Source organism: Ursus arctos, unplaced genomic scaffold, assembly GCF_023065955.2.
Source record: "Ursus arctos isolate Adak ecotype North America unplaced genomic scaffold, UrsArc2.0 scaffold_26, whole genome shotgun sequence".
Classification (NCBI taxonomy): domain Eukaryota; kingdom Metazoa; phylum Chordata; class Mammalia; order Carnivora; family Ursidae; genus Ursus; species Ursus arctos.
Genome location: NW_026622941.1, coordinates 40,768,856 through 40,795,710, shown reverse-complemented (window position 1 = coordinate 40,795,710; position 26,855 = coordinate 40,768,856). Strand labels below are relative to the sequence as shown.

General features: G+C 37.1%; 1 protein-coding gene across 9 annotated transcripts in view; it reads right to left on the bottom strand.

Moving 5' to 3' along the window:
- Positions 1–20,697: 20,697 nt before the first annotated feature.
- Positions 20,698–26,855, bottom strand: part of LARP4 (La ribonucleoprotein 4) — a 192,818-nt gene continuing 186,660 nt past the window's right edge. For all 9 annotated transcript variants that reach the window (XM_026501893.4, XM_048216778.2, XM_048216779.2 and 6 more), the window contains 2 exons: positions 26,588–26,756; positions 20,698–25,240 (listed from right to left, as the gene is read on the bottom strand). In XM_026501893.4, the coding sequence (XP_026357678.1) occupies positions 24,902–25,240; positions 26,588–26,756 (508 nt within the window). In that variant the 3' untranslated portion in view covers positions 20,698–24,901. The remainder of the gene's footprint in view (positions 25,241–26,587; positions 26,757–26,855) is intronic.

Here is a 26,855-nt window from a genome sequence, read left to right as displayed (position 1 = left end):
AATAGTTGTTCATATTCTTTCTGTTATTATTATTTTTTTTAATGCCAAAGCTCCCTTTCACAGTTTGAGGGATTTCAGTGTTTTCAGTTCCATTCTATGCTGATCCAAAATTGGTCTTTTGAGAGAAAAGGCCTCAACATCTATTCACTAATAGGAGTTTCTAGACAGTAGTATACCAGTTAGGAGCTGAAGGGAAAATTATTTTTTAGTTAAAAGAATTTCAGCTTGAAAAAGATAAATTGATATCGTGGTTGATTGAGGGGTAGACTGAAATTTCCTTTTAACTGCAACAGTGTGAGGAGAATCTTGGAAATATATATATGTCCTCTGGTTTACATGAGGACTGTTGCAGGGGGTTTTTTAAGGCTGCAAATTTGTTGACATTGCTCCCATCAAAAAGTGAAGTCCCTGTCGCCTTACCTGAATCTGGATAGGCTTCTCATTGCTTTGACCAATAAAATACGGCCCAAGTGATACTATGTAACTTAGGAGGTTAGGTCCTAGAAGGCCATTCAGCTTCCCCTGGTTCTTAGAATTCTCCTTCCCCAGAGAACCCTTCTGAGGACCCTCCCTCCCAGCGCACTCTGAGAACCCAGCAGCCATGCAGGGAGCTGGCCACATGGAAGACTATGTGAGGTGCTCTGCCCAACCGCCCCAGCTCAGCCAGCCTTTCAGTCATCCTAGCCCAGGAAGCCTCCAGATGACTCCAGGCCCCAGACATTTGAGTCTTCCCAGCTGAGGTCCCAAACAATGTGGAGCAGACAACCCATCCTTCTCGTGCCCTGTCCAAATTCCTGTGAACATAAGAAAATGGCCATCCTTTATGCCTCTAAGCTCGGGGTGGTTTGTCACACAACAACAGACTCCCATAAGAAGGATCTTAGAAGGTGTTCTTATTTACCCTCCCCGTAGCCCTTACCCCCTTTTATCCTTGTCACTAGAGTACACCAGCCCTACTGAGGCTGACTATGCCAAATACACACTTTTCTGACCTCCTTGGCATGTATGTGACCCACTGGGGGAACTCCTGGAGGAGAAATATTTGTAGAGGATTTTCTTTTCCGATGAGAGAGATGCACAAGGAGAAAACGCCCCTTCACTTCTTTCCTGTCTTTGGATGTTGTCCAGTTTAGGGCACGAGCAGTCATCCTGCAACCACAGGGGAAAGCTAAGAGAAGTACAGAGACATCACCTAGAACTTGACAGAATTGTTCTGCTAAAATAAATTCTGGCACCACCTATATTGGACAGCCATACCACCCTGAACACGCCCGATCTCGTCTGGAACCACCTATATTGGGCTTATCCTTCTTGTATGAGAAAATAGGTTTAAACCTGTTTTAGTTTAATATTCTGCTATTTACTGCCCACAGCTTCCCATCTGATGCTCAGTTTATTACCAAAAAATGGAGTATTACAAGTGAGCAAAAACGTGAAATGACTGAGTACAGTTGCAAAATGTCTAGTAAACTGTCATGACACAGATCACATGTAAACTGGAGCTGTTTTGCTAGGGAAATAATTGGAAGAATTCGAGATTTAGGGAGCGAGTGACTACTTGGTATGGCTTTCAGTAAATTCACACAAGAGATAACCCACAGCAGGTGGGGAAGTTGGGCTTTACGAAGAAGCTGTTCTGGCCACAATCCAAATTGACGGGGATTACAGGGTGGAGCTTTGTTGACTTGGGGAAGCCAAGGTCTCCAAAGTTAAATTGAGGTAAACAGAAGCAAGAGACTTAGCAGTGATAAAATTGAGAAGATCGAGGCCCCAGATCTCTGAAGGATCTCAAGACCTTTCATTAAACAGTCTTTGTCAGATGAACGAGGTCAATTTAGTAATGAATACAATAAACCTAGCAGGAAAGATTACATTAAGGGTGGTATTCCACCCCCCCCAGGTCATTAATTTCAAATTGTCTCAAGGAACAGATCTTTAAACTAAAGGAGAAGGGGTATTTGCCGAGTATAGCAGTAAGAGCTATGAGGCTGAAATTCTCGGGCTTAATGACTGATCAGTGCTATCTAATAGAAAATACAACGTGAGCCGCTTGTGTAATGTTAAATTCTACTACATTAAAAAGTTAAAAGAAACAGCACATCTCCATCCAGACTAGCTGTATTTCAAGTGTTCTGTGACTACACGGGTGGCTATCCTGTTGCTCCACGCTGGTCCAGATCTTTACCTGCCTTATTAGCACATGGAATTGACTGGATTCAACAGTCCAGAACTCCACTAAATTTTTGCAGCATATGTATTGCCAAAGATATTCCAAACTTGGTTTTAGCTGCCACTAATTATTCAACACTAAAAGCAGTCCCTAAACTTCCAACTCCCACCAACAGGAAAATGGCTGCCAAAGTTCTGCCCGGAAGGGCGTGTATATATATACTCAATGCCCATATTAGGTATGCCCGTGTAAGACAATGGATAACTAAGACACTTTCAGAGACCAGAACCAGAGGCTGCCAGACTAACACATTCGCTCCATTTGCCAGGGTCGGGCATCCTCACTAGTCCTGTCAGACAGCATGGTACATTGTTTGCAGAAAGGGCTGCAGTAACCCTTTTACCCTCACTGTATCCACTCTCCTTAGGTAAATCCCTCGTATACATTGGGTTCGATCATATGACTTGCTTTGGCTAATGAGACACTAGAAACATGACCTACAGACTTGAAAAGTCCTTGTGGATTGGGTTTGCCCCCTCTCTTTCTGCGTGTGAGACCACTGCCTTGTGAATGAGCAGGAGCTGGACTGCTGGATGAGAGACATGGCCCCGCTACCCTCACAGCTCTGGGCAAAACCCAGCCTGCCGCAAGGTATGAGTGAGGCCATAGACGGCTGTTGATTGCAAGTCCATGACCGAGCCCTGCTGAACCCAGCTCAAATGGCCAATGCCCTGGGCAAAAAATGGCTGCCATTTTAAACTACTAAGTTTTGCTGGTTTGTTACACAGCAAAAACTGATAAAAACAAGTATGATATGTGCTCAGGAACAGCGTCTGCTGCATATTTCCTTTTCTGAATGGAGGCATTATTGTCCTTAAATTCGTGGTCTGGCGTTGTTTGTTGCAGTAGTTCTCAAACTTCAGCATACGTCAGAATCACAGGGAGAGCTTCTAAAACACAAATTGTGACATCCAACGCAGGGTTTCTGATTCCGTAGGTTTGGGCTGTGGCCCAATGACTGACATTTCTGCCACGTTCTATGATGACAGTGCTGCTGCTGGTGTGAGGACCACACTTGGAGAACCAGCGGTCTGCTGGATGTGCTGGAGACAGTTACAGCTCCGGCCGCTGGTCCGTGAGGAATTATCTCCAGACATGAAGACGATTACATAGCCCCAGAGGTCTGGACTTGGAGCTAGAGGGAGTTCCTGCCTGATACTGGCGTTGTCTTCCTTAGAGGAAAGGAATGAAACTTCATGTGAGAGAATTATACAGGTTTGTGGTCTAATGTGTCATTCAAAGACACTGTTTCTTTATTGATTCCCCGCCTGGATGAGATATCCACGGACATAAGTGCGGTGTTCAAGTCCCCTGTTATTATTATGGTATTATCATCAGCTCCTCTCCTTATGTCTATTAATATTTTCTTTATGTACTTAGGTGCTCCAATGTTGGGTGCATATTTATGATTGTTCTATCCTCTTGTTGGATTGAACTATACACATTTTGAATTGTGTATAATGGAATAAAAGTGCCACAGATGAGTGGGCTCTGGCAGAGGCTGTGAGCTGTCTACCCAAAGTACATTTCCCCTCCTTTCTACTTTGTCTGGAGAGCCCACCTACCACCATAGGGGCTGAAAATGCCAGATACTCATCCTTCCTTACTGCTGGGTTATTAACATATCACCCGATCCTGGCCAAGGGGCCTGGATGGAAGTCAGCTAGGGGTCAGGGGACAATTCTGGGAACGATATTCCTCCCTGATAAGGGAGCCATCTGAAAGAATCCTGAGAACTCTGCTGGGTTCTTGGATAATTATACCCTCCGAAGAGAGTGGCAGTGGCAGTGGCAAGGCTGGCGAACAAAAGCTTGGAACAGAGGGACAGCCACTGAGTCCTGAAGGTGGTGGCAGAAAGCAGCAACCTGAAGTGACTTGCGGTCTACCTCCTGGGAACACCCAAACGTCCCTGAGTTGGGTGAAGAACAGGAAAAGGATCCTGTCTGGGAGTCTCTCACCTGTTGGCAGAAGCAACAGAATTTTTGCATTCGTGTTAATAGGCTCTCCCTTGTACACCTAGACTGAATACTGGGAACATTTAGGTGACATAAAACCTACCTATAATTGAAACCATAAAATAAAGCCCTGTAGAAACTGGAAGGCATTCCATGAAGGAACAGGTCCTGTGAGATGAACCAACATCTCATGATTAACATGGAGATTTTTATGTTCTTAAGTCCATATGAAACCGCTGGGAAAACAGCAGAAACACAGACTCTCTTCAACTTAGGAGGGTTTAGAAAAATATTAAGAAAAGGGTTATTTTCCTGTGTTGTGACATGTCGCTGGGGAAGGCTGAGGTGTGCTTTAAAAGAAAAGGCATCTCAGGGCGCCTTTCAGTCAGTCAAGCTTCTGCCTTCGGCTCAGGTCATGATCCCAGGGTCCTAGGATTGAGTCCCACATCAGGCTCCCTGCTCAGCGGGGAGCCTGCTTCTCCCTCTGCCTGCTGCTCCCCTTACTTGTGCTCTCTCTCTCTGACAAATAAATAAAATCTTAAAAAAAAAAAGAATATTCTTTTGTATATCTTTCTGATTACATATTTGAGAATTTGTTATATATACCTAGGTCTTTGCCTTTGATCTCCTTGACCTGTCTACACAGCCAAATGGCTTTCCAAATTTGTAGCAGCTAATACCGCCACAGAAATATATGAGAGTTCCCTTTTTTTTTTTTTTAGATTCCATAGATGAGTGAAATCCTATGGTATTTGTCTTTCTCAGTCTGACTTATTTCACTTAGCGTAATACCCTCTACATGCGTGCACGTTGTTGCAAATGGCACGATGTCATGCTTTTTTATGGCTGCCAATATATATATATATATATATATATATATATATATATATATATATATATTATTCCTTATCTATTCATCTATCAATGGACACTTGGGTTGCTTCCATATCTTGGCTATTACGAATAATGAAGCAATAAACATAGGAGTGCATATATCTTTTTAAATTAGTGTTTTCATTTGGGGGGGTAAAAACCCAGTAGTGCAATCACTGGATCATATGGTATTTCTATTTTTAATTTTTTCAGGAAATTCCGTATTGTTTTCCACAGTGGTTGCACCAATTTGCATCCCTACCAACAATGCATGAAGGTTTCCCTTCCTCCACAACCTCCCCAACACTTATTTCTTGTCATTTCGATTTTAGCCACTCTGACAGGTGTGAGGTGATATTTCGTTGTGGTCTTGATTTGCATTTCCCTGATGATGAGTGATGTTGAGCATCTTCTCATGTGTCTGTTGGCCATCCGGATGTCTTCTTTGAAAAACTGTCTGTTTAGGTCCTCTGCCCATATTTTAATTGGATTATTTGTTTTTTGGAGTGTAGAGTTTCATAAGTTCTTTATATATTTTGGATATTAGCCTCTTATCAAATATATCATTTGCAAATATCTTCTCACATTCACTAGAGTGCCTTTCTAATTTGTTGATGGTTTTCCTTGCTGTGCAAACGTTTTTATGTTGATGTAGAGCAAATAGTTTATTTTTGCTTTTGTTTCCCTTGCCATAAATATGTTGCTAAGGGTGATGTCCAAGAGATTACTACTTATGTTTTCTTTTAGGAGTTTTATGGTTTTGGGTCTCACATTTAGATCTTTAATCCATTTTGAGCTTGTTATTGTGTATGGTGTCTTTGTTTTTTAGTTAATCATTTTGAAATGTATGATTAGGTGCAATTGAATTCATGACATGTTTTTTTGATGGACACCTCCATCAAATTATTTCACCTTTTTACTAGACTATTCCTTGTATTGTGATAGATAATAATTTCTCTCTAATGTTCTTTTCATTTTAATTCTTTTTATCCTAATATTATTATATCAGCTCTTTTAAAATTAGTATTACCGTAATACATTTTTTCATTACTTTATTTCCAACCTTTTTGCCTTCCTCCCTCTTTGTGTGTGTGTGCCTAAGAAAGTAAATGCATTTATATTTAATATGATTACTGACATATTAAGATCTATTTCTTCCTTCTTATTGAATGTTTTCTATTTATAAATCGTTGTCTTTGTCTTTTCTTTTCTTCCTATTGCTGAATTAATAAAGTGTTGGATACCTCTCTAATTTATTCTGCTCGTTTGGGAGCTACAGATTGTATTGCTATTCTTTTTGTGACTATTTAAAATGATCTAACAATTAGAAATTTCTCTTGAACACAAGTATCCAAACTAGTTTTAACTATTTGATTAATCTCCATCCTCATTATTTTGTTACTATCTAGAATTTTAATTTTAGCTTTATTTTTTCTTCCAAATTTTTATTCAAATTCTACTTAGTTAACATATAGTGGAATATTGGTTTCAGGAGTAGAATTTAGTGACTCATCACTTACATATAACAAGTGCCCTCCTTAATCCCCATCACCCATTTAGCCCATCCCCAACCCCTCCCTCCACCAAACCTCAGTTTGTTCCCTATTGTTAAGAGTCTCTTGTGGTTTGCTTTCCTTTTTCTTTTTTCCCCCCTTCCTATATATTCATCTGTTTTGTTTCCTAAATTGCACATATGAGTGAAATCATGGTATTTGTCTTTCTCTGACTGACTTATTTCACTTAGCATAATACACTCTAGCTCCATCCACGTCATTGCAAATGGCAAGATTTCATTCTTTTTGATGGCCGAGTAATATTCCATTGTATATATACACCACATCTTTATCCATTCATCAGTCAATGGATGCTTGGGCTCTTTTCAGAGTTTGGCTATTGTTGATAATGCTGTGCATGTACCCCTTTGAATCAGTTTTTTGTATTCCTTGGGTAAATACCTAGTAGTGCCATTGCTTGGTAGTAGGGCAGTTCTATTTTTAACTTTTGAGGAACCTCCATACTGTTTTCCAGAGTGGCTGCACCAGATTGCATTCCTACCGAAAGTGTAAGAGGGTTCCCCTTTCTTCACATCCTCACCAATGTCTGTTGTTTCCTGTGTTTGTTAATTTTAGCCATTCTGACCGGTGCGAGGTGGTATCTCACCGTGGTTTTGATTTGTATTTCCTTGATGATGAGTGATGTTGGGCATCTTCTCATGTGTCTGCTAGCCATCTGGATGTCTTCTTTGGAAAAATGTCTGTTGGACCACTTCCTTACCTCATACACAAAAATAAATTCAAAATGGATGAAAGACCTAAATGTGAGACAAGAATCCATCAAAATCCTAGAGGAGAACACAGGCAGCAACCTCTTTGACCTCAGCCACAGCAAAATAAGTCACCAGAGGCAAGGAAAACAAAAGCAAAAATGAACTATTGGGACTTTATCAAGATAAAAAGCTTTTGCACAACAAAGGAAACAGTCAACAAAACTAAAAGGCGCTGTCTGAATGAGAGAAGATATTTGCAAATGACATATCTGATAAAGGGTTAGTATCCAAAATCTATAAAGAACTTATCAAATCCAGGGGCGCCTGGGTGGCACAGCGGTTAAGCGTCTGCCTTCGGCTCAGGGCATGATCCCGGCGTTCTGGGATCGAGCCCCACATCAGGCTCCTCCTCTAGGAGTCTGCTTCTCCCTCTCCCACTCCCCCTGCTTGTGTTCCCTCTCTCGCTGGCTGTCTCTGTCAAATAAATAAAATCTTAAAAAAAAAAAAAGAACTTACCAAATTCAACATTCAAAAAACAAATAATCCAGCTAAGAAATGGGCGGAAGACATAAATTTTAGCTTTATTTAAATACAAACATTTAAAAAGCATAACCAAGTTAAATTTTGCTGATATTTTACTGATTTCTGTACTTAACATTATTTCTTGTATCTCATGTCTTTCCTCCGGGCTTCAGTTTTCTTGCTGATGCACATCCTTAATAGTTCTTTTAGTGAATGTATATAGGAAGTAAATTCCCTTGCTCTTTAGTGTCTGAATATTTGTTTGTTTATATTTTGCCTTACTCCTAAAAGATAGCTTACTTGGGTATAAAATTCTAGGTTGAGAGTCATTTTTCATCGGCATTTTGAGGATTACTTCATTGTCTTGTGGCAAGTAGAGTTGTTGTTGATAAGAAGTCTGCTATCAGGCTGGTATTCCTATTTTTAGGTAATCTGTTTTTTTTTTCTGAAAGATTTTAAGATTTTTTCTTTATCCCTAATGTTTTATAGTTTCAATACAAAGTGGCTAGGTATCTATTTAGTTTATTTTATCCTTGCATAGTTTTCAGAGTGTATTAAGAGTCATTGTTTTCTTCAATACTCAGTGAAAACTCTGTTATTTTCTCCTAAAAAGTTGTCTCTTGGGGCACCTGGGTGGCTCAGTTGGTTGGGCATCTGCCTTTGGCTCAGGTCATGAGCCTGGGGTCCTAGGATCGAGTGTGGAGTCAGGCTCCCTTTTTGGTGGGGAGTCTGCTTGTCCCATTCACTCTGCCCCTCCCCCCACTCATGCTCTCTCTCTTGCCTGCTCTCGCTCTCTCTCAAATAAAGAAATAAAATCTTTAAAAAAAATAATAAGTTGTCTCTTTGCCGTTTCTTTCCATTGATTCTTCTGGAAATTATTCTAGGTATGTTTTGGAGCCTCTCAATCTATCCTTTATGTCTCTTAATGCTCTTTCAAGTTCTTTTGTATCTCTTTGACTCTTTTCTGCATACTGGATAGGTATTTTTCGTATAGTAATTTTTTTTCAATAGTTCTTCCCATTGTGTCCGATCAAAAGTTTTTCATATTTTGAATTTTTATTCATTTCATTTTCAGCCTATTTTGCCTGGTAGTATATAGCCATTCCAATTCTTTTTTGGCTATTGTTTGTATGCTATATCTTTTTCCATCCTTTTGACTTCCACCTATTTGTGTATTTGAATATAAATTGTGCCTCTTACAGACAGCATATAGTTAGATTGTGGGGTTTTTTTTAACCCATTTTGCCACTCTCTGCCCTTTGGTGGGGGTGTTTACTCCATTTACATTTAATGTCATTTTCCTACTTACTTTCTATTCGTCATTTTTTTTTCTATTCCTCCCTTGCAGCTGTCTTTTGTGTTGGATATTTCTTAGAATACTAGTTTACTTCTCTTGTCATTTTGCTTTCTTAGTTGTTGCCCTGGGGACTACAGTTGACAATTTAAAGTGGTCTAATTTGGGGCGCCTGGGTGGCACAGTCGTTAAGCGTCTGCCTTCGGCTCAGGGCGTGATCCTGGCGTTCTGGGATCGAGCCCCACATCAGGCTCCTCCGCTAGGAGCCTGCTTCTTTCTCTCCCACTCCCCCTGCTTGTGTTCCCTCTCTCGCTGGCTGTCTCTCTCTGTCAAATAAATAAATAAATCTTAATAAATAAATAAATAAATAAATAAATAAATAAATAAAGTGGTCTAATTTGTATTAATACCAATTTACTTTCGATATAGCTCTATTCCCTACTCCTCCTTTGTGCTATTATCATTATACAAATTACATCTTTATACAGTATAAATCCATTAATCATCCACACACTCTTATAATTGCTTTGTGCAGTTTTATTGTTTTGAAGATTTTATTTATTTATTTTGAGAGAGAGAGAGAGCACAAGCAGGGGGAGCAGCAGGCAGAGATAGAGGGAGAAGCAGACTCCCTGCTGAGCAGGGAGCCTGATGCGGGACTTGATCTCAAGACCCCGGGATCATGACCTGAGCCAAAGGCAGATGCCTAACCAAAACCAACTGAGCCACCCAGGCGCCCCATGCAGTTATATTTTATTTTATTATTTTTTTTTAAAGTAAGCTCTCTGCCCAATGTGGGGCTTGAACTCATGACCCCTAGATCAAGAATTGCATGTTCTACTGACTAAGCCAGACAGACACCCTTATGCTGTTATATTTTAAATCAGATAGAAGAATTGCAAATAAAAACACATTCATAATGTATTTATACTGCAGGTACCTTTACCAGTGCTCCTTATTTATTCATGCAGATTCAAGTTACTGTCTGGTGATCTTTCGTCTCAACCCAAATGACATTCATTTCTTGTAGAGCAAACAAAAAATTTAGTTCTTGTTTATGTGGGAGTGTCTTGATTGCTCCTTCAGTTTTTGAAGGATAGTTTTGCTGGATATAGAATTCTTGGTGACTGGTGCTTTTTCTTTTAGCACTTTAAATGTTATTCTACTGCCTTCTGGCCTCCATGGTTTTTGATGAGAAGTCAGCTGTTAATTTTATTGAGGACCCCTTGTACATAACGTGTTGCTTTTTTTCATGCTGCTTTCAGGGTTCTCTTTTTCTTTTGGCATTTTAACTACTATGTGTCTAAATGTGGATCTCTTTGAGTTTTTCTTTCTTGGAGTTCATCGAACTTCTTTAATGTGCTGATGAATGTTTTTTTTAGGCATTATTTATTCAAATATTCCTTCTCTTCCTTTCACTATCTCCTGTCCTTCTGGGACTCCCATTAGGTACATGTTTGCGTACTTCATGGTGTCCCATTTTTCTCTAAGGTTCTGTTCATTTTTATTGATTTTTCTTTTTGCTCCTCAAACTGGATAATTTCAATTGACCTAGTTTCAAGTTCAGTGATTCTTTCTTCTGCCAGTTCAAATATAAGGTTGAGCCCTCCACTAGTCATTTTAATGATCTTTACATTTCAGTTTCTGTACTTTCCAACTCCAGAATTCTTTTTGATTCTTTATTATTATTTACATATCTTTAATGATATTCTCTCTTTGGTCAGAGATCATTCTCATACTGTTCTTTAATTATTTAGACATGGTTACCTTTGGTTTTTTGAACATATTTATAATACCTGATTTAAAGTCTTTGTCTAGGAAGTTCAATATCTGGACTTCCTCTGGGACAATCTATTTATTGTTTCTTCTCCTTGTATGGGTTGGACTTTCCTATTTCTTTAAATGTCTTATAATTGCTGAAAACTGGACATACGGTATGGCGACTCTGGAAAGTAGACTGTCCTCTCCTCCCCCATGGTTAGTTTTTTTTTTTTTTTCAAATTGAAAGTAGTCATTTATTAATTGACCAGGTTACAAAAATAGTCATGGTAGATACCATAGTCCATCCTTCTAATAAGCCTATTGATTTGGTCTTCCCTGTTGCCAGTATCTCCACCTTCTACAAAATGGGTGGTTTTTTCTTTATTCCTCCTCATGGAGAAGATAATTTGAAGGGCCATAAAGAAGTTGTTTCCTTCTTTGAAATGTTTTCCAACAATACAGATCTTGTGAATCAGATCTTCCAAGCAGATCAGGGAATATTTACCAAGAGATTCAGCAATCAATTGTGTTAACCTTCAGGGCAATTCATTTCTTGTTGATTTTGCCGTAACCACATTTGTAGATCAATTCATTTACCAGCATCATATTTGGGTGGTTCCACATGCAATATATGGTTCCACATGCTATATATGGTTCCATGCTATATATGGTTCCACAGTGCTTGCTAGGTCCATCTATATTGTTTCCAACGGCATGATCTCGTCATTTTTTTATGGCTGGGTAGCATTCCATTGTATATATATACCACATCTTCTTTATCCATTCATATATTGATGGGCACTTGGGTTACCTCTATACTTTGGCTATTATTGATAATGCAGCAATAAACATAAAGGTGCATAAATCTTTTTGAATTAGTGTTTTTGAGGGTTTTTTAGGTAAATAGCCAGTAGTGGAATTATTGGATCATATATTTCTATTTTTAATTTTTTGAGGAATCTCCATACTGTTTTCTACATTGGCTGTACCAATTTACATTCCCACCAACAGTACCTGAGGGCTCTTTTTTCTCCACATCCTCGCCAACACTTCTTTCCAATTTCTCATGCTGACAGCTTCACTGAAGCCTTCTCCTCAGGTGGCAGTGGCTCTTTTTTTTTTTAACCATTGTTCATACCTGGGTCAGCACCCGTCTCAAGCAATGAGACTTGTCCTTGCTTTCTCCTTCATGAAAAACAATTCTAGTTCCCATTACCCTACTAGAGCCAAACTCATAGCCTGTTATGTCTGTTCTTGGCCCCTAAGTCCCACAGGACCAAAGCTTTGGCTCTATGCTCACTGCTTTGTTTTTGTTCAATTTAAACACAGACCATAAATGAATTACCAAGAAAATAGACAGATGGAAGTGTAGTCTATAGATAAGAGGGTTTGTTGGGTTTTTTTTAAAGTTTTTAATCACCTGGTGCTCATCATGGCAAGTCCAATGCTTAATCCCCATAACTTATTTAGCCCTTCCCCTCAAGCCCCTCCTCTCTGGTAACCATCAGTTTGTTCTCTACAATTAAGAGTCTATTTCTTGATTTGTCTCTTTTTCCCCCCTTTGCTCATTTGTTTTGTTTCTTAAATTCCACATATGTGTGAAATCAGATGGTATTTGTCTCTCTCTAAATGACTTATTTAGCTTAGCCTTATACTCTCTAGCTCCAACCATGTCATTACAAATGGTAAGATTTCATTTTTTATGGCTGAATAATATTCCATTGTATATATACATCACATCTTTTTTCATCCACATCCATATTAAGGAATGATTGTTATATTTTTACATATGGCACTGGCATTGTGATTATGTAATTAAAAGACTGCTTTTAAGGGGACAACATACTCAAATATTTATGGGTGAAATGGTACCTGAGATTTGCTTCATAAAAGCCCATTGGAAGGTGGGGTGGGAAGAAAGAAGTATATATGAAATATTGGCTAAGATCATAATAGAAGTTGAGTGATGAGAACATGCAGGTTGGTTATACTATTCTATTTTTGTGTATATTTAAAAATTTCTCATATCCAAACATTTTTAAGCACAGAGAAATATTTCTGCATAAGGCCATTGCTTTGTAATTTTATCTTTTTCTATTTTATCTAATATTGATGCATATGTAAGAGAAAGGATACTTAAAAACATGAACTTGTAGAACAATCTTTACTAAAAATTTCATAATTACAATGGCTGAAAAATTAGAAATAGTGTCTACCCAGAAGTCCAAGAGAATCAACTAAAATACCATAAATTCATTCATTCATTCATTCATTCATTCAAACATACTGAGTTAATGTAACATGTGAGGCACTGTCTGGGTGGTAGGGAATACAGTGTTTGAATAAGGTCCATCCTCTCATAGAACTTACAGTCTAGTTTTATCAGACTTATTATGAAAAAATTTTAAAGTGGCTTAAGATTAAGGTCAACATATAAAAATAAATAACTTTCTTGTATTAGAGCAACAGTAAATTGAAAAAAAAAATCCATTCACAGTTACAGAAAAACATAAGTAGCCACAAACCCAACAAGAAATAAAGAAAAAGCTAACTGAATGTTCTAAAAAAAGACCTAAATGGAAAAAATACATCAATGTTCCAAAAATTAATCTATAAAAATCAGTGCAATTTTAATCAAAATCCTATTGTAATTTTCTAAATTGTAACTTGACAAGCTAATTCTAAAGTTTCAGTAGAAGATAAAATGTTCAAGGGAAATCAAGAGAAATTAAAAGTAGAAAATTTAAAAGGAGGATTTGCCTAAACAGAGATCAAAACATACTAAAAAGCTAGAAGCCTTAAAACCAAAAAGTCACTTCTCCCAAAATTTCCTGTAAGTGCAATATAATATCCATAGAAACCCCAATAGAATTTTAAACAAAATTTGTTAGCCGATTCTACAATTCATGTTACAGAAAAAAAAAATCACAAGAATAGCCACACATTTTAACAAAAACAACCATGGAAGCAATTTGCCCTTTTGAACAACAAAATATACTAAAAGGCTACAGGACTTAAAATGGGGTGTTATTAATTCAGGAATAGGATAAAAGGAATTTGATAAATTTTGAAGAAACAGATTTATGCATAACTGGGAATTTCCTTTATGATAAAGGTAGAATCTCAAATAAGGGAGAAAATATCAAGAATTTAGCAAATAGTTTTTTAACCGATGACTATTCAGAAAAAATAAGTTAAACACTTCCATAATGCACCAAAATAAACTGAATGTGTATAAAAGCTAAAATTTAAAAAGCAAAATTATTAAGTATTAGAAGAAAATAGAAGAAAAAATATTTAAAATCTTCAGGATAATGAAGGCTTTTCTAAGCAAGTCATACAAGAAAAGGTTGATAGGTAGGGCTTCAAAGACAATTAAAAATACAAGAGACCATATAGAAGTTAAAATCTTAAAAATTACTGATAAGAATATATTTCCAATATATTTAACAATGAAATATCCAGAACATGAAGAAGAGCCCCACCAGTAAACAAAAAATGACAACCTAATGAAAAAATAAGCAATAAATAATATATGGCTAATAAACACGAAAAAAATTTAAACTCACCAGAAATCAAGGAAATACAGTTTTAGCAATAACAGATAAGAGATACCTAAATGATACACAGATGCTGGGAGTATCATGTCTCTTGATCTCTGGAGATCATAAGCTATGAGATCATAAAAGCCCAGAACTCCTGAGGGTGATTTGTCCTGTTGTGGAAAAGATTTGCTATCTGGACACTGGGGGAGAGAATTCTTTATCTGGAAGTCGCTGCAAGGACCATGTAAATATGTAACAGCTACTGTTCAACCCTTCCTATCATATGGAGAAAGCCCACTTGAGAAAGAAGCCAACACACGTCTAGTAGACTGGGCATGGGAGAGAAAAGTGGGGGAGAAAAGGGAGAGGGAAGAAGGGAGAGATGGAGAGATAGGGGCTCGGGTGATTATGCACTTCAATCCAGCTCCACCACTGGACATTTAAAATAGGCGACTGACTTTCCTCTATCTACTTTCCAACCTCTTTTCAACCCTGTATTACCCAGGGTCCCTTTCGTAGTCTATTAAAGGAGTCTGGTAATGTTTACCAGCAACTGCCCAGTTGTCAAAGCCAATGGACTCTTCAGTCATTATGTGGCATATCTTGAACACTCTACATGTCGGCCTTTTCTCCTTTAATTTCTTTAACATCCCTTTCTCCCACTTCTCTTGTTGGAACATTTGATGCTAGTAGCATCTGAGAACTCCCTTTTCCTCCTTTATACTTTTAAAAATTGTTTTTATTTGAAAACATTTCTAAGTATAAAGAATTATATCTGCGTATCCATCTCACCACCTATTTCTGCTTCAGAACTTTAAAGACATTATAGATACATCTAAAGGCCCTATATACATCCATCCCTGTTATCCACCTGCCTCCCCCCTCCTTCCCCAAAGCTGGTTATTTAAAAGGTATCACCATCTTGCGGCTGGTATCATTCCCAAGCATATTAGTACACTTTTATAACTTTCATTAGATGTAGCCAGAGTATATAGTAAACTTAGGACTGTAAAAAAAGTATCAAACTATACGTGCCAATCTAACTTGCTCTTTTGACACATAAGAGCTGTTTTCAGTTCATTCATTTTAAATGATGTATAGTATACCGTCGTAAGACACAGTATAATTGATTGGACATTATATTGATGGACATTGTTTTTAGCTTCACATTGCTTGGAAAAAAAAAAAAAGCTGCAAGATTCTTGCAGTGCCCATGAATGAAGTCCAGTAGTTGTCCCAGGGAATATAATCCAGAAGTGGAATCGTGATTTTGCAACGTGTGCTTGTCACTTCCTCTAAATACAGCCAAACTGCTCTCCAAAATGGTTTTGTAAATCTATACGTTCATAGCAGTATATAAAAACTATTATTTCCCATCTTTGCCAAAACTTGGGTATTGATTATAAACATATACACACACATTTGTGTGTGCGCCAATTGTAACATTTTTTCAGGATTCTGTACTTATGGCCCTCCTCTCATTCTGTAACCTATTTCTAAGTTTAGTCACTCATGACATATCAGGTTACTTAACAGGCATTTTAAGTTTTTCCCCTCATTCTCACATCTAACCAGATACCAATTCCTGTTCATTCTATTTCCTTAAAATCGTGGCTGTCGCTTTCTCTCCGTCTGATTAGTTCCCTATTGCTGCCGTAACAAATAACGATTAATGTAGTGGTTTCTAACAACACATTTATTCTCATACAGTTCTGGAGGTCAGAAATCTGAGTTTTACGGGGCAAAAATCAAGGTGTTGCCTGGGCTGGTTCCTTCTGGAGGACCCAGGAGGGAATCCTTTCCTTGCACCTCTTCCAACTTCTGGAGGCTGCTGGCATTTCTTGGCTCATGGGTGCATCACTTCACTCTTCTTCCATCATCACGTCTACTCACTCTGTCTCCTTATGACTACTTCTGTGATTATATTGCGCTTACCACGATAACCCAGGTTAATCACCCCATTTCATGATCCTTAACCACAGCTGCAAAATCCCTTTTACTAAATGAAGTAACTTCCGTAGGTTCTGGGTATTAGGATGTGGACATCTCTGTGGGAGAGAATTATTCATCCTATCACATTATTCTAACTGCCGATCTCTTAATTCCAAACATCCTGCTTACCTGGACAGTCCCAAACTATTTACACAGCCACCAGACCTGTGTTCTCAATTTCAGATCTATCCATAATCCTCTGCTTAAAGACTTTTAGTGATTCTCTGTTCCCTGCAGAATCAAGGGAAAACTCATTTTCTTGTATATGATTGGTCACAATTGAACTACAAATGAAATTCTTCAGCTTTTCTCTTGCTATATTCTATTGAAATCTATGCTCCACCCATTCCCAACCACTATGCTTAATTTGCCTTTACTTGCGCTCTTTGCTGGTATGCTGCCCAACCCTTTGCCTACCCAGCCAACTCATACTGATTAAGAGTCAACTTGAAAGTTAATGCCTTCCCCTACCAGGAGGGCTGATCATTTCCTGTGTATTCAGAATACTATGAAAGCATTCTAAACACTTCATAGCAATATGTTGGCTTGTGATGCCTGACTCATGTTATTAAGGGCAAGAATTTCATAATTTTAGCATCCCATGCACCTAGTATCTTGTCTTACAGTCGATATATAATATCAAAATGTTCCTAAGTAAAACAAGGTGACAGTTTGTGGGTATTTTCTGAAGGTCTGAATACTGATGAAAAATGGCATGCTACACAAATAGCTATACACCCACAGGAAAGTGGTAGTGGTAGGACACCACAAATTTTTAGGAAAATTTTAGTAAGTTTACATTTGGAAACTTTGAAGAGTATTGACTATTACTGCACAATTTAACAGATGAGTAAACAAGCAGAATGAAGCAATTTGCCTAAATATACCAAGATTAGTAGCAAAGATGGGTATAGCTAGGAGAAGCCTTTAATTAAAGGGGGGAAGTTTGATAGGTATTTAAATTCTACAACCTCCAAGCCATGTTTGTAGCTATTACATGATTTCTAGGACACAACTTGTTTTGCTGAGGTAGACATGAATTATGTCTTTTAGGAATCTACACAAAGAAAAATGGCACATTGATCGTGAAGAAAATGTTTAGTGGTAACAAAGTTATGACAAGCTTAATGCTTTTTATTCCTCTCCAATACATGACAGACCTTACTGGTGAAGAGTGGGAATATTGTCTTAAGTCGTATGTTAAGTGGTTAGCACAATAGTTGGTATCCTGGAAACTGTCCAGGTGGAATAGAGAATGATTGGGATTAAGATACTAATAATTAAGACAGAGAAGTAGGGACAGATATAAACCAAACATTTTTTATTTAGCCTTGTCCCTAATGGTCACATTTTAAATTAGCTCAAAGTGGAAGGCAGGGTGCAGGGGAAAAAATTAGCTGAAAGAAAATGTGATCTAATGAAAACCACCTTATGCTGGAGATGAATTATTGTCTTTTGGACTTAAAAGGAATGATTTTAGTTTAGTATTATTTTGTTCCTCCATCTCTCCATTGTTAGGATTATCAGAAATCCTGCAAAATGAACAAAACTATCTCAAAACTGTACTCAGAATTATATTTCCCTCCCCACAAAATGTTCTTTGCCAATGTATCCCCCCAGTCACGGTGAATGGTACAAACTTCCATCCAATTCCAAAGCCACAAATTCATGAGTCATTTTTGATGCCTTCTTCACTCTTCCTCCCTCCATATATCTCAGCCATTCAAGTTCTGTTCCTAGAAGTTTCTCAAATCTTCCACTTTGTTCCAACCTATCGCCATGAGGTATAATCTAACCGGTCTCCCATCTGTTCTCCATAGTGCACAAATTTCAAATTCCAGGAGTCTGGCTCTTCCTTCAGCCTCACCTTGAAAGATGAAAACAATGTCGCCCATGCTGTATGTGCAGGACCCTGTAATTCTTCCCACGCATGGTAAAGTGCTAATGTGCAAGTTGTTCCTCATCTGAACACCCTTCTGCTCATCTAACTTTAACTCCTTCAGATGTCCCCTTTCTCAGAGAAAGATCTATCCCCACACCATCCCTCACTCCCAATCACACAGATTCTGATTCCAGCTTTCATATTTACTACTGGTCTAATTTTGCAGTTACTTAGGACGACTTCATGCTAGGCACAATAAGGGCAGGAACCCTAATTCTGCTACCTAGCACACTGTCTGGAACATACCATGCAATAAATATTGGCTGACATAATATAATAAATACCCCACCCACCATCATTAACTCCAATGGTAAGTCAATACCTTTAGTTTTGATAAATCAATGTCAGTTACTTGTACAGGCAGAACTGGGAATGCAAAACTAGAACTTAGATGCATGATTCAAAATACAAGTGTGTAAAGATAAAAGCAGCATACATATATCATAGGGAGGCTGGAGTCCTACTATGGTTCATTAAGTCTGATACAGTAAACATACAAAAGGAACAGGAAAGAACACGCCTTCAAAGATCTGCAGAGCAGCTACCAAAAATGAATTTTAAAAGATGTTTAGGGGTGCCTGGCTGGCTCAGGCAGAAGAGCATGTGACTCTTGATCTCAGAGTCATGAGATCAAGCCCCACGTTGGGTGTAGAAATTAAATAAACACATATTTAAAAAAAAAAAGATAATGTTTAGGTAGCTTGTTCTTTTGTTTCCTACAACATCAGAAGAAAATGAAGGTCCGTATGTGGGGGCATTATGAAGAAAGTGAAAACATCCCAGTTCCTTTAAATCCTCACACAAACCAAGAACACCCTTGATAGTTTTGTCAAACTTTTAAGGAAATTCACCATCCTTTAGCAGTTAACTGTTAAAACTTTGCAAAAAACTTCCAGGAACATAAAACTGAAACTGAAACTTGGGAGACGTATATTTAAGTTAGCATTTTCTTAAAGGCATAGTTAAAAAATAAAATAAAGGGCATCAATCTGTTATCTTAGTCGTAAGACTCTTGAGAAATCCGTTCATTTTAAATACAACTCAAAGCCTATATAACTTAAGTTTACCAATTTGGTTATTAGTCCACTAAAAAGAATGCACAATTACACTGTGTCCTGATATGCTAAAAAAGAAATTTAAGTTATACAATCCCTCTTGGCCAAACAAACTTTACTAACACACTGATCTAAGGCCTTAAGGCTTTGTTAATGTACAACCCTGTAGACCTGTTATTACTGGGACCATTTTACTCACTGATATTAACTATCTTCATTAAAATAACTATTCATTATCAAATTAAAGGTTTCAGCTGTTTAAAGGGCAATGCTACTGAGCTAATTATCACAGTAAATGTTCACATTCAGTGTTACCTTCACGTATTTTACAAACATACTCCTATCACATAAATTGGTAGAATAGTATACATTTCTGAATATTTTTAACTAGTGACTCTAATTCGAAATTAGTCCACCATATTTGAAAGACCTAGATTTCTACTATAAAAAAGTTCATCTTAACTGGGCAACTGAAGAATAAACTGTGGTATGATAGCTATGAAACACTTCATTTTTCCCTTTTCCCTATTTTTGCCTTAGCACAGTTTTAAAAAGAAAAAGATTAAAAGATTCATTTAAATTTCCCAGTAAACTTTCCCTTTAAAAAGCTCCCCAGGGGCACCCGGGTGGCTCAGTCGTTAAGCGTCTGCCTTCGGCTCAGGGCGTGATCCCGGAGTCCTGGGATTGAGCCCCAAATCAGGCTCATCCGCTGGGAGCCTGTTTCTTCCTCTCCCACTCCCCCTGCCTGTGTTCCCTCTCTCACTGGCTGTCTCTCTGTCAAATAAATAAATAAAATCTAAAAAAAAATAAAAATAAAAAGGTCCCCAAACCCTTCAGCTTTAGATACAACAAAACAAAGATGTGGTGAAAAGCTAAAAATAACCTAATGGTTTTCTCTTGGAAGTAAGTTTAAAAGTCTAGAATTTACACACTCAGGTCAGGCCATAATCTGCCCCAGAAAAGCAAAATCCTTACATTGCACATTGCCCTATGGTTTTTTCCTCCCATCACCACTGCTTCTGACACTAAAAGAATTCAAGAGAACCCTAGGACCATAAAGCTGAATCTTCTGGCTCTCTTCCCTACTTTACATATGAAATATCACACATCCTGTACCCCAACCCAAAACCAAACCAAACCAAAGAAAGAGCTGAGACCACAATAATGATAGAGCTCAGAGAATAGGCAACATATAAAATTATGGAAAAATACATACAAGTAGTCATTAGACATAAACCACCTGGAGAAAAGGAAACCAATTCTGCTTTTAAATAATTTTATTTTGTCTAATTTTGTGTTACTTTAATTTCCCATAGCACCTTGGCAATGTTGAGAACAGAAATACAAATACAAGGATGTACTCATTTTAACATAATATGCATGAGCATGTGTCACACCATCTTCTTTTGGAGGGAGGGGGCAGTTTGGACAACAGGAACAAACCTAAGCAATGGACAAAATAGAAGCTGGATAACTGGTTCTGATCCCTGACCCCAAACATTTAACAGGGGTCACTCAAAAGACATGAAAATCAGGCAAAAAAAAAAAAAAAAAAAATTAACATTGATGTAGATGTTTATACTCATCAGTGTTTTGTGCTACAAAGCTGAAAATAAAACCATTTTATTTTATACACAGCCTGTTGACATCTGAGTTGTACTTTTAGGAATTGTCTACTCAACAATTCATAAAAAGTTGTTAGTTTTTAAAAATAAACTTAAATTATTTAATAATCAGGTGATTTTGAAAGAGAATTTACTTTCAACTTGAACACAAATTCTCTTTCCACTTCTTAGAATGTCTCTTTCAGTTAATAAAAACTGAAATGTCTACGTATCTTCTTGGAAGCTGAGACTAGCTAAGTTAGCAGACACCAGAAAAGCCTAAAGTTAAATTGATGGCCACCAGATTGTAAGGAAACATAAAAAAAATTAGGAAAAAAACCTTATCATATAGTTAAGAATTTATAAAAACCCTCAAAAGGAATACACTGCCCTCTTGCATTTTATCTTTTCTGTAAAAACAAACAAAATGAGTACTTTTAAAATATGGTTAATATACACGCCCAACACAAATATCAAGAGACTTAACCCCAGTGCTGTTCAACTGTGTCAAAATAAAACCAGTGGACATTTAAGCCAAAAGACTAAATATTAAGGCCATAACTAATAAAGCTAAAGAAAGCGCTAAAAGAAAGTAACTTTTAAATACTATTTTCTGCTCCAGCAGATGCAAATACTCCATCATTAAGCCTTTTGCAAAGCCAACCTGGTTATTTAAAAAGGAATGTGAAACAATATTCAAGCTACCTTAATTTTAGGAACAAAAATAAATTAAAAATCAACATGTCATTTGAGATCACATGCAAACTGAGCACCTAAGATGACAACAACAATAAATCCTGATTACTGAAAGATCTTCTCTTCTTCCAAAATCCAAGGGAATAAAATTTAGATGGATCACTCTTTTGAATGCCAGTGTCTGTATTTGCAAAAATGAAATCACTCAGAGTAGAGACAGGCCGTAGATATCATGAAAACCTCAATTATCAGAATAGAAAATGGAGACAGGCTTTGCAGTATCTCCAAATACCTTCTCTATGAAGTGCTAAGTGATGAGCTTGTGTGACTCTTGTTCTCGTCATGCAATAAGAACTATGACAGAAAACCACCATACTGTACAATTATCATTTGTATCTACTTTTAGCCTCCAACAACCCAAGGAAATGTTAAGTCATAAGGATGAAGAGAAAAATTTGACATTTAAATTCCTCCCTCTACAGAACCAAATAAATAGTTGAACTACAATAAACGCCCAACCCGCATCAGTTACAGAGAACTGCTGGACAAAAATCCAAACAGTTTCACACAACTCATAGGCATCATTTAGATACAAACCTTAAATCTGCTGTAATAAAATAAATGCTAAATACATACTGTGATATATATATATATATATATCACACCCACACACAAACACACCCACACACATACACACGTATTCTTCCCTATACAACATCCCACCAAACTGGGAACTATTAGCTGTAATGAGGCAAATTAAATTAAAAACACTATATATTTTATAAGAAATTTTAAAATGATCATGTCTTCAAATTTCTACTTTCAATAACATCTGGGTAAAGAAAGCAAGAACACAGTTGCTTTCTTCAAAAAGAAGACTCTTTTCTTGTGTTTCAATTAGAACACTTAGTTTTTAGAAGTTGGGTGGACTAACAGTAAGTCACACAAGTATACAAGTAATACAAGCCTATTTCTGTGACACACTGTAAAAAGTAATGTTTCACTTTAAGTGCAATAATTAAGTTTATAATCCTTACCAAGTGATTTTTATAAAATGTTTATTCTCTTAAATCCAATGCATTCACAGAGTGTTAACACTTTAAATGTTTATCATTTCCACCAACTGCAGCATTATCTAAGTAAACCAAAATAAGCACTTTTATCATAGATGTAGTCAATGATTATTAATACCTTTTTTTTTCCTTAAAGGACCTAAACTTCCCCCAGATTTCAGCACAGGTAGTTTTATTGTATGTTTCATCTAGTAGATGATTTTTAAAAATAGTGTGTAGAAATGAATAGTTTCAAACTGCTTAAATATATTATACCATGTTATCAATCCACCAAATCAAAAGCAATTGCCAAGCTGAATAATAAGTTACAAAGAAATGATAATCCTGGCTTGTACAGAAATGTGCAGTGTTTAGTTACCTACTAATACAAATCTCCAAAGCTTAACTTAGAGTTGGAAGATGAGTTTCACAGTAATGTAATTTTAACCTCCATTTACATTCATTTTAATATATTACTAAGATGTTTACTCTATGTCACAATGGTGCTTTCCAGTGTTCACAATTTACAGTTTCAATTTGTACATATGTAATTCACTAACATAAGGGACAGTTATGACTATTACAAACTATCCCTAAAAAGAAAACAAACCCCACCTTACATGGAACTCTGAAAATGGTATGACTTAAAACAGATTAATGCAACATGGTTTTTAATATTTTAGCCATTTTCTAAACACCAGCATGTAAACTTGCCTACTTAATATGACAGCTACAACTTTATTCACTGAGAAAGTATGTATTAATTTTCTTCAACCATCTTTCTCACCTTAAGTCAAAAAATCTCATGACTTGCTGGTTCTGTTTCTGTGAATTCCAAACTGTATTTTTTTGGGGGGGGGGAGAAAAGGAAGGAAGTAGATGATAAAATACACTGTAAACAGAAAAGTCACCCCCAAATTAAGGTGTTTTTTTTTGTTTTTTGTTTTTTGTTTTTTTTTTTACTTCTACACTATTTAACACTTTAAGAAATCAGTACAATGTTTCATCTTTAACACGAACACAAATAAATTACTGTAGGGTCAGTCTGACCTACCATTCTGGGATCTAAAGTTCTAAATACATGAACAGAAGAGTAAACTACTTCAATGTTCAGCTGGAGATTTAGAACAGTTATATGATTTGACTAGACTGGTCAAGGCCATTAGAAACATACAATTCTGTAGCAAGTTGGTTATTTTGCTTTTGGGGGGTGGGTAGTCAAAGAATAGAGAATAACAATGAAGTAACAAAAAAAAACCTGTCTCCTATTTTAGGGGTTGGGGGGGGGGCAAGAAATCACAAAGCAGTTTAAACCTCTGAAGTCCATCTGACTTATCCACTCAGATCTAAGACAAATTTTTATTTTTTGAATAACCCCTTTCTTTCCTTGAGTATCAAACTGATTGATAGTCACACCTCTAAGTACAATCAGAGCTTAACAGCTTGTTGAATGAAATATTAAGGTCAAAAAGACAGACTGAATTTCAAAATGGAAAAAAAAAAATCTACTCAAGTATTACATTCAGTTTTCAAATCATTTAGTAACATGACAACAGATTTGGCTTCAATCACTCTTGCACACACTCACACCACAACAGGCACACCAGCCACTGATCTGCTTTGCAACACAAGGCCATATAGGCAGAGATGGCATTCTCCAAGCCAAACTTTAAATAGATTAAAAAAAGTAATTTCTAATTTTACAGAAATGCTTCTTCAAAAAATATTTTCTCTCACTCCCTCATCTCCTGTACTGAAGGATGTGTAATATGTTTTTTTCTCAAGCTAAATCTGAACCCTCAAAATTGATTCTAGGCAGAAGATCTCTGCAAATTAAAATCAAAAACAAAAATAGAAAAATTATATTTTTATATATGTATACATATATATATATATATATTTATACTGATTGGAATCCTCCAGCATTTTAAAATCACTTTAGAGATGAATTTTGGGATTCTACTGCTCACAACTCCAAAATCCATAATGATTTAAGGACATACACTTTTCTCCTGTTTCCTTCCTGGCTACCCCCTCCCCTCCAGAACAGTTCAATATAGCCACGGCTCAAGTTTAATGGGAAGAGAGAGAAGTTTCTGATAGTTTTTTGTTTTTTACTTTGGTGATCTGGGTGGCACATATTGCTCTTTGCCATTACGTCGAGTCACTCCCTGAGGTATAGCCCTATGGCCAAACTGGCGTCTCTGTTCCCTGATTTTTCCAGCTGCTCCCCTGGGAATGGTATTGCCTCGGAAGCTAGAATACTCCTTACTAGCCCTTGCTTCTGGCTTCTCATGTGATTTCTCAATGGACTTCTCAGGAGCTCCATTCTCTTCATTTTTGGTGGGAGACACTACATTGGAGCGAAGTTCTCGTAGTGGCTGCACAAGGACTGGAGATGGCTCTTTAGGGGGCTTCTGGCACACTTCAGCATAACTTAGCTTTCGGGGTTCCTTTGAAGTGAAAATAAGAAACAAATTTTTGGTATGTTCTCTAAATAAAAGTACAAAAAGGATAGTGTGACCCACAAGAAAATCAGTAAGCTATTAGAAAAGGGCAACCGGCATTCTCATATACACTGCTATTAAAGTGTATTGGAACAATCTTAAAAAAATTTTTTTTGTTGCAATAATAAAAAGCCTTGGCAATTTATATATGATACAATAATTTCACTTGAGGAATTTATCTGAAAGATGTTCATATCAGCATTGTTTACAGTGATGAAAAAAACTGGAAACAACCTAAATGTCTAATAAGGAAGGACAGATTAAGTTAATAATGTACATTCATATGATGAAATAAAATGTTTCTCTCTTTCATGGCTACAAGGAACCCTGAGACCGATTCCACAAGAATCTCAACAGAGCAGCTGGGAACCAATAATATATTGATAGAAGACTAATTAAAAGTCTTAATTACCTCATCTGAAAAAAAAAAAAGGAAGACAGGGATGTTACGAGACTGGGATAAAGCATGTGAAACGTATTTAGCACGGGTCTTAGCATATAGCAGGCATTCAGTAATCAGCAGCTGCCACTGTACTATTATTAAATAACAAAATAAAATGTCCTTAACCTAGAAAAAAGGAACTATACCATAATGCAACTAGTTATATCAATGATTGAAAAGATTATTAAATTTTGTGTTTTGCCCTGCTTTTCTGTATTTCCCTAATTATAAAAATGATTTCTGGAAGCTGAGTAAAAATGGAAGTAGCCCTCATAAGACTTGTTAAACATTATTAAAAAAAAGAATTTCAAGGGGGCTCAAAAACCTCTTTAGCCCAAAAATTATATATTCTTCATAACCTGAATAAGAATGAAGCTTGACTCAACTAGAAGATGATCAGAAAAAAAAGCCATTTAAAAAAAACACAAAAGAACCCAGAATGGGGGCACCAAGGGTGACTCAGTCCGTTGAGAATCTGCCTCTGGCTCAGGTTGTGATCCCAGGATCCTGGGATCAAGCCTCGCATGGGGCTCCCTGCCCAGCGGAAGCAGGAGCCTGTTTCTCCCTCTCCCCCACTCATGATCTCTTGCTCAAATAAATAAGTAAAATCTTAAAAAAACCAACAAGAACCAAAACCAGAATGAATAGTTACTTCTTCACTATCTCAACATGGCTAAAATTTCCCATTTCTTCAGTGACTTTAAACTCCTTGAGCTTCATTTGAGGCAGGCAGCCTCAACTTGGGCTATTTCCAAACGACTCTGCTCTAGTAAAGACTTATGTGAAAGAAAAAATCTCATTATTCAACCTATTATTATTTTTTTCCTCACATACTAAATTTATCAAGTTACCTGTAGGGCCACAGCTACAGCTGCATTTATGTTACTATTACATGGTGAAGCACTACTTGTCCTTGATGGCTTTGCAGTACTTGGGGAAGAAACTGGCACAGTTGTCTGGTTGAGAACATCCTTCTGAACAGTGGAATCCTCTACTGGATCCTTTTCTTGCTGAGTTGTGCTAAGGAAAAGAGAGCTTGACATCAGACTAAGTACAGCACACAGAAAAAGTTGAGCAAAAGATCAGAAGAGAAAGTAGCGTCTTTGTGGAAGATCTTCT